Source organism: Microtus ochrogaster, chromosome 5 (assembly GCF_000317375.1).
Source record: "Microtus ochrogaster isolate Prairie Vole_2 chromosome 5, MicOch1.0, whole genome shotgun sequence".
In the NCBI taxonomy this organism is placed as follows: domain Eukaryota; kingdom Metazoa; phylum Chordata; class Mammalia; order Rodentia; family Cricetidae; genus Microtus; species Microtus ochrogaster.
In genome coordinates, this window is record NC_022012.1 from 81391530 (window position 1) to 81399985 (window position 8456).

Genomic DNA, 8456 nt, shown 5'->3' on the forward strand with positions numbered 1-8456 from the left:
AAAAAAAAAAAAAAAAAGTGAAGTTCAATTGGTCCCAGGAGTGAACAGACAATCCAGACCCCCAGCTATGGACAAGGACAGAGGCAGAACTCACCCACGGTTGGAACCTGGAAGTGCTGTTGGAACCTCCTGATGTGGGCCCATAAGACCGTTTATTTCTCTACCAAGACAAATGTTTAGAAGCACTGATCCCAGATTATCAGGAGGTTTTGTAGTTTCTGACAGATGCCTTGGCTACCCTTGAAGGTTCTCAGGACTCTCCCATGGGTCTCAGGGCCCTGAGAAGTGGGACCTTGGGCATTGCTGAGTGGAATGGATATTTACATCTCGGAGTGCCCGAGTCCCTCTAATTAGGCTGGGAAATAGAAAATAGCTAAAGGATCTTGGGGTCCTTTGAAACAAGAAGAAGGCTAGTACCCAGCTAAAGGATCTTGGGATCCTTTGAAGTAAGAAGGCTAGTACCCAGTCCCTACAGAAGGCATTCCAGCCACTCTCCTATCCGTTCCAAACTCTAAAGGTGTAGTGATAGTTTGTGGGGTTTTTTTTTTGTTTTTTTGTTTTTTTTTGGATTTTCGAGATGTTGGACTCTAGCGTCCAAACACCGAGAAGAAGTCGCTCCCAGAGACCACCTCACACACCACAGCCGATGCAAAAGCATGAGGATTTTATTAATTCTGTCATGGCAGGGTCCCCCAGCATTAGGGAAGCCGAGGGACCTCGAATAGCGGGTACAGTCTACTTTTAAAGGGGCCACAGAAGCAAGGGGGGTTGTTCTTTGACTATTCTGATTGGCTTATTCGAAAAGGCTATTACCAATAATTGACTGGAGAGCTGTTGCCAGATCAGATGAGGTAAGAGGTCATTTTGACCCCGTTTCCCAGGGGACCGAACCAAAGCATACGTATATGGGTAATTATTCAGGAACTGAGTACGTGTGAGTGTAGCTGTTAGGTCCTTGATTCCCAGGGGAGGAGGGGAAGCACTATGGCACAGAGGCTGAGAGGATTCAGAATTGTCAAAAATGGCTTCAGGATTGTCTTAAAGTCTTACAGAGACAGTGCTTCTCTGTAGTTTTTGGTGCCTGTCCTAAAACTAGCTCTTGTAGACCAGGCTGGCCTCGAACTCACAGAGATCCGCCTGCCTCTGCCTCCCGAGTACTGGGATTAAAGGCGTGTGACACCACTGCCCAACTTGATAGTTTGTGTTTTAAGAAATAAAGTTTGCCTGAAGAGCAAAGTGCAGAGCCAAGCCACTAGAGTCCAGGCAGTGGTAGCACGTACCTTTAATTCCAGGATTTGGGTGACAGAGGCCTGTTAGTTCCAGGCCAAGCTGGGCTACATGAAATTGATCCAATATAAAAGAGAAATAGAGTTCACACAAAGGTCATCCTGGCACTTGGATCACGTGCTCTTAATCCCAGCACTAGGGAAGGTGGAGATAGGAGTGATGTCGCTGGGCGGAGAGAGGACTATAAGGCAGGAGGGTTCTGGAATTCATTGCAGTTTGAGGATCAGTCTGAGGAAACTGTCTGAGGCAAGATCGCCCCTTTGGTCTGAGCATTGGTAGAGGTAAGGACTCTAGTGACTGGCTACTCTGCTTTTCTGATCCTTGATCCTTCAGCTTTCACCCCCTGATAGCTGACTCTTGAGTTTTTAAGACCTATTAGAACTTGCATTACACAAAGGTAGCACCATTGTGAGGATTTGGGAACAGAGCTGTAGCAATACTTCTGTCTTGTGGCTCCGGTTCTGTGAAAGGGCCAAGTGCTTCCACTACCTCATCCATGAAACCCAAGCTTCCCTCATGACTCCCAGCCTGGACTAGGAAGCAGTTGTCCAGGGGGCCCTTTGTTAAGAGCCATGGCGTCAGCATGGTGGTGCTTGCCTTCGATCCCAGCAATTCAGGGCTGTGCAAAGACACCGACTTAAAAAAGTTTTGGAGGGCTGGAGAGATGGCTCAGTGGTTAAGAGCATTGCCTGCTCTTCCAAAGGTCCTGAGTTCAATTCCCGGCAACCATATGGTGGCTCCAACCATCTGAAATGAGATCTGATGTCCTCTTCTGGCCTACAGGCAGACACATAGACAGAATATTGTATACATAATAAATAAATATTTAAAAAAAAGTTTTGGAAATAATTTTGACTGTTCATCTGAGCTCTCAGGTTCCTAGGGTTAATCTCGACCTGGGTCCTCAAGTGCTGTGAGGGGTGGGCTCTCACCACCCTGCTGCCTACAGGATGTAGGTTAGGAAGGCCAAGTTTGCAATCTCCCCCGCTACAGGATGGGGACTGTGGGCAGTGTTAAGACTGAAAATGGGACTTGGTGCTGTTGAAGTGAACTGGCTGAGCCACATCTTGGCACTACATCTTTGCACACATTCCTGGGCCAGTGTCTTCAGGCCCACACTGATGCACTATGACTTACAAACTGACCATCTAGAACCCCAGGTTTCCGTGTATCACTTGTAGCCACACGTATACACCAGTCGTTCATGGAGTAAGCTGGGGTAGGCCCCATCCTCAGGGGGAGAGGAGGGCCTACTGCTTTACAGGAGGTTTATTTGTGGTGAAACAAGGGGACTATCCTGAGACACTACTACCAGACACACTCCATTTTGACTTAATCCATTGCCGGAGACAGAAGTAGGCCCTGGGATGTAGAATGTCCTAGACGTTGCCAGGAATCACCCTGATGTCTGAAAAGGCTGGAGGCAGGGGCAGCAGACCAGAGACCCGACCTTTCAACCCCAGATCAGTCTCTCCTTTCTGGAATTCCCCTCACTGCGCTTAAAAGGAGCTTGCGACCTTTGAGGGTCGCCAAGTGCCACCACAACACTGGAATTAATAGAGTGCTCTTGTTATTGCATATGTGGCTGGCAGTCATTTTGGGGGGCTTCTCTTGGACCCCAACAATGTCCTATACTATACATTAGGTTATTTTAGAAAAATGTTCAATAGCCCCCAGGCCAATCCTAACTGGGCGCCTGTGGCTCTTGCCATGTACGTGCCGCAGACTCCCATACTGAATCAGATGATTCAGTATGTCTTTGTGGCCACCACCTCCAGGCAGCCCTCCCTGGCACTCAACCTGCTCCGCCCCCAAATTGGGGGGGGACTAGAGGTCAAGGGTCACCGGGCCGGCCAGGTCCCGGAAGCGGAAGCGCAGTACACTTCCGGCTCGCAGCAGGCGGCCATGTTGGAGCGGCGGAGGCGGCGCAGAGGTGCGTCCTGGGTCCCCGCGGCGGCGCCGGTAGGTTGGAGCCGCGGGCCTAAGGGTGCCGCGGAGTGGCGGCCGGTGATGCCGCAGGGCGGCAGGGCGATGGGGCTGGGTGGCCGACCCTCCCGGATCCTCATTCTCCCCGGGCTCGGCCGAGACACCCCACCCCCACCCAGGACCCCACCCTGGGGCTGTGAGGATCCTGTCTGGCTACCACTTACACATTTCGTCGCGCGGTGACCCCGACTCCCTGTCGCCGTTCGGGCCCCGGGGACGCGGTCTCAGCCCGAGAGCCCCGGTCTGCCCCGACCCCAGGCTGTCTGATTAGTACTTCTCCCACCCCCAGTTTTCTGTCAACTTCCTCTACCTGCTGGCCCCAAAGGAATGTGCGAAGGCAAGTGTGCTTGGCTGCAGCTCTGTTTACAAAGCTGCTTGGAAGCCAAGAAGCACTTCCAAGGGCTCAGACTGACCTAGACCCCCGCCCCCCATTCTCAGCGCCGCAGGTTTGGGGTAGGAAGTAGGTCCCTCTCTGTTGTACAGTTCACAGCCTACCCCTTCAAAAAAATAAATAAATAAAAAAGAACTAAAGTCATGTGCAAGGATTGTACTTGGAGAGCATCCTCTGGGGGAGGGGAAGTGCCTCAGACACCTGAGGATCCAAGAATGTTTCTAAACAAAGAGCCCCAGCGCACTTTCTCTGGGGATTCCGAAGACCGTCTCTCTGCTCCATTAGAGCTGTGCAGAGCGGCTGCACAGACGGGCCTCAGGGCCCCAGGGATCTGCCTCATCCCAGCTGATCTTTTAATGCTCCAGTGCAGCTGGGGAGTTTACCTCTAGAATCCCTCCAGTGCTGCAGCGATGCTAGCTGCAACTCACGATTGCCACTCATCACTCTTTAAGGAGGCGTAGCGCAATTTGCAGGGTCCCAGAAACTGCGTCTGTGCCATATTGAGGTCTGCTACCCTTTGAAGTCCAGTTAGGACAGCTCAGACCTTTAATGACCGCTTGACCTATCTTAGATGCAACTTTATCTTCCATTGGCTTCATAGCTTGGACTCCTTGGTCTAGCTGCCTGGCCCCTGCACTAGCCTTAGAGATGTTTGCACCTGTTATTCAACAGCTTTTTTTTTTTTTTTTTTTTTTTTGGTTTTTTTTTTTTTTTTTTTTTTTTTTTTTTTTTTTTTTTTTTTTTTTTTGATAGTCTAGCTCTTTTGTTGGGTTGAGCTCCAAGACTAGAGCAAGGACTTGGTCTTTGGAGTACCCTGTCTGTAGACCCTGAAAGCAGCCTCTGCTAGGCAGGGAGATCAGCCACCCCTCACTGTAACACTGGCAGCTGGGGTGGACACCGAGCATAAGTCTGGAGCAGTTGGGCCTGTGTTCAAAGCCCTCAGTCTGTATTTTCAGCAGGCTGCTTGGGAGCCTGAGTGGGAGGATCACTTGCACCGACCAGTTCAAGACCAGCCTGGCAACATAGCAAGCTCTATTTCAAAGAGTAGAAAAAAATGCAGAATTTAGCCGAGCTCTTTACACACGCTTGTAACGCTGACACTTGGGAGGCCACAGCGGGAGGATTACCAATTTGAGGCCCGTTTGGACTATATAGCAAGCTCCAGAACCGCCAGAGCTAGCGAGACCCTGTGTTCCAAACGACTGAGTATGGTAGTGCTTGCCTGTAACCTAGCACTGGAAAGCTAGTGGCAACGGGATTGAGATTCAAGGCCAGGCTAGCCTGTGTGAGACCTTAAAGCAAGAAAAGAAAAATGCCAGTGATTTAAAATGAGCCAGACTGAAATCTTCCTAGAAGCCCAGCAATAGGCTAGATGGCTCTGAGGTGTTTCTGACCATATATCCTAAAAAAAAAAACACCAACATGGGAGAAGGTCAGGAGACTCTAGAGAACGATTTATAATGGCCAGGCCCATCTTTCATAGTGGGAACCTTGCTTGACTTACCAACCTGTCCTAGGTCATACCTTGGTATCATTCTTATCAACTCTTTTCTTTTTGTTTTGGAGGTGCCAAGTGCTGATTTGTGGATACCAAGGCAGATTCCCAGTGCCTAATGCCATGAGCATGGTAGTACAGCATGTGGAGGAGAAAGCTGTGCACTCCTGGTCACGCATCTCCACGGCAGGGAAGAAAGCCCTGGAAGAGGCGCTGCTTGTGTTTAATCCCATGAGCCAGGATCTCAGTGCCACAGAGGCCCAGCTTGTGGCCTTCCTACAGGGCCTACGAGACGATGGCTTCCAACCGACCATTCTGCGAAGTGGTGATGTCTATGGCTATAGTTCATGCACAGCCAACCCCCCCAGCCAGACAAAGCTACAAGCTCGCGCCACCAACCCATCTACCACAGCACTTCCAGCCAGGGGTCCCCAGACTGCTGTGCCGCTTCCAGCAAGCCAGGCCACACTGCTGCCTGTGCCACTGTCTGGCAGGCTGGCTAAGGGATCCACACCAGCCCTGGCCAAGCATGCTACCACTAACCTGCTGCTGAGCTCCCTGAAGCAGTCCAGTGCCAGCCACACCAGTGGTACCACAGTCGGCTTCCCTGCCCACCTCTATCCAGGTGTCTACCCTGCCATGCGGCTCTCTGTGGTCCTTGAAGCACTGGTCCCACTCAAGACTCCTTGCTTGGGGGATAAACACAGGGCACAGTCTCTGCAGCAGTCACTCGCAAACTCTTCCCTAAAACTGAAGAAAGGTTCGGGGAACCCACAATCCAAAGCATCCAGAAAAATCACAAGCAAGGGCCTCAAATGCCTGAGTAAGAAACGTCCTGGGGCTGCTCAGCGAGGTGCTGGGACCCAGAGCAGTGGCCTACGCATAAAAGGGTGCTCTGCCTCGGGCACCAAAACAGTCCAGGCCAAGGCATCTCGAACACTGACCAAAGCTGCTCGTGCCAATGCCAGTCTAGCTCAAACCCAGAACAAGGCAGCAAGGGCCAAGGCAGCAAAGCCCAAGCCCAGGGCAGCCAGAGCCAAAGCCAAGGCCACTGTGGTGAGGGACAAGGCCAAAGCCAAGGTAGTCAAGGCCAAGGCCAAAGCAGCTCGGAGGAAGCACAAGGGAAGGCCAAAGGGATCTGTCCATACCAGAACTGGAAGGGCAAGCCTGAAAAATTGCCCTGAGACTGTGGGGAAGAAGAGGAAGAAGGCTGAGGATGCAAAGGGTCTCCCTCCTAAGAAGAGAGCACGGCTTGTGCTCCAATCCCCTAAGGCATGGCTGGGGCCTGGAAAGAAACCTCACAAGTCCCAGACTATAAAGGTAGACAGGAAATGCTCAGATGATGAGGTTCGACAGTGGGCCCAGCAGATCCTCCGCGTGAACCTCTCTCCAGTAGTGTGGCTCCAGCCATTGCTACCATCTTGATTCCGTACTCAACATGCTGAGCTGTCCGTGTGACCAGCAGCACAGTGTGCCCTGCTCATGGACTCTGCAGCTCCCTGGACTCTGGGTACCTTCCGAACTCGTGTGGTCACCAACCTTCTTTCAGAAACTGAGGATTTGGGAAGGGTGGGTGTGGGAGGGGTGTTCTCATGGCTCAGTGCACTGTGACTTGTCCCTCGAGTTGTATGTCTGATGTTCATCTATCATGTTTTATACCTTTCCACCTTGTAGTCTCCCTGCTCACCCTCCATGCTCTCATTGATGATTGATTTTGCTGTGTGGGGGCTGCTGGCAGGAGCCCGCCAGAAGTAGCCCTGGGAACAGGCTTGCAGAGAGTACCCTGGCAGCTTGAATGAAGCAGGCTGTCGGTTTGAATGCTAGGGTGATATTATGGAAGGACAACGCTCCCAGGCTTTTGGAGAGATGTGGGGAAATCCGGGTGCTGCTTCTGTAGATGTGTGAGAGAGATCCTGAGGGCGGGGCAGAGCCGCGACAAAGTAGGGTAACTCACCTTGAGTGTCCCAGTTTTGAACCAGATGGGCCCCATTCAAGATGGGGAGCCACTCTGGCAAACCCTGCAGCTTCAGGGTTTTAGGCCAGGGAAAGAAGTCTTTGCAGTACTGCTCTCTAGAGGCCAAGCTTTAGGGCTTTGCCTGGACTTGTCTGGGGAGAGGGAACAGGCTTAAGAGGTGTGAGGTGCTGCTTCTCTGCTGAATGTGACTAACCTCAGTTTTCTCCAGAGGCTGGGCTTCGAATCTGGACCACTAAACCTGCCCTTACTGTCCAAAAATTTTCGCTGTAATAACTGGTAGTGGATACAGGAAGGCGTCTACCTGTACCTCAGCAATGCTCTATGACTGGATTCCACATGCTCCATCTTCCTCAGAGGTCCAGCCTGACCGTCCCCTAACATGGCCTGTGCTTTGGACATTGTTGTTACCTTCTGCTTTGGAGAAGAGGCTGGGTCATCTGTCATCCACTGTCCACTGCTAGCCGCTCAGGCTGGAGGAAGGTAGTGGTTGGGAGGTAGGGAATGTGCAGTCCCTGCACTTGGGAATCCGAGTATGAGTTTGAAGTCAGCATCAGCTATGCCCCCCCCCAACCTCTCTCTCTTTATTTTGTTTTTTCGAGATAGGGTTTCTCTGTGTAGCCCTGGCTGTGCTGAAACTCTCTTTGTAGATCATGCTGGCTTCGAACTCAGACATCCACCGGCTGGGAATACAGGTGTGTGCCACCAGATCAAGCCAGGGCACTGGAGAGATGGCTTAGTGGTTAAGAGGACTTAATTGCTTTCCAGAGGACCTGAATTTGGTGCCCACAAAAAGGCAGCTCACAAAACACTCTAGGGGATCCCACACCCTCTTGCTTCTGTAGTCAGAGGCAGGCAGAAAAAAGCAGAAAGAAAGAAAGAAAGGAAGGAAGGAAGGAAGGAAGAAAGAAAGAAAGAAGGAAGGAAGGAAAGAAAGAAAGGAAGAAAGAAAGAAAGACAATTTTTTTTTTTAAAGGCACAACTGGATAAAACATCAACTCTTTGGGAAAAGGCTATCTTGAGAATCTTGAACTTTAGTGATGTTGATAAGCAAAGGAATCGTGTGAAATCCCTTAAATAAAAACTGGCTAGGCTGGAAAGCTAGGCTGGAGTTTAAGAGCACTGTTTGCTCTTCCATAAGACCCAGGTTCAGTTAGGCATACGTGTAGTGCAGACATGTATGCAGGTAACATCCTTATACACATAGAAACAAATGAGTTATAAAACTTATTGTCGCCGGGCGGTGGTGGCGCACGCCTTTAATCCCAGCACTCGGGAGGCAGAGGCAGGCGGATCTCTGTGAGTTCGAGACCAGCCTGGTCTAC

The 8456-nt window shown here is 51.1% G+C and overlaps 1 protein-coding gene across 2 annotated transcripts; it reads left to right on the top strand.

Annotated features, from left to right (window-relative positions):
* The first annotated feature begins 3185 nt into the window (after positions 1–3185).
* Ccdc71 (coiled-coil domain containing 71) lies at positions 3186–8028 on the top strand. 2 transcript variants are annotated; one of them, XM_005347908.2, is made up of 2 exons: positions 3186–3249; positions 5231–8028. In XM_005347908.2, the coding sequence occupies exon 2, from the start codon at positions 5283–5285 to the stop codon at positions 6582–6584; it is 1302 nt and encodes a 433-aa protein (XP_005347965.1). In that variant the 5' UTR covers positions 3186–3249; positions 5231–5282; the 3' UTR covers positions 6585–8028. The 2 variants fall into 2 exon arrangements, with proteins under 2 accessions (XP_005347965.1, XP_026635297.1); XM_026779496.1 differs by having other exon boundaries at positions 3203–3220.
* The last annotated feature ends 428 nt before the right edge of the window (positions 8029–8456 follow it).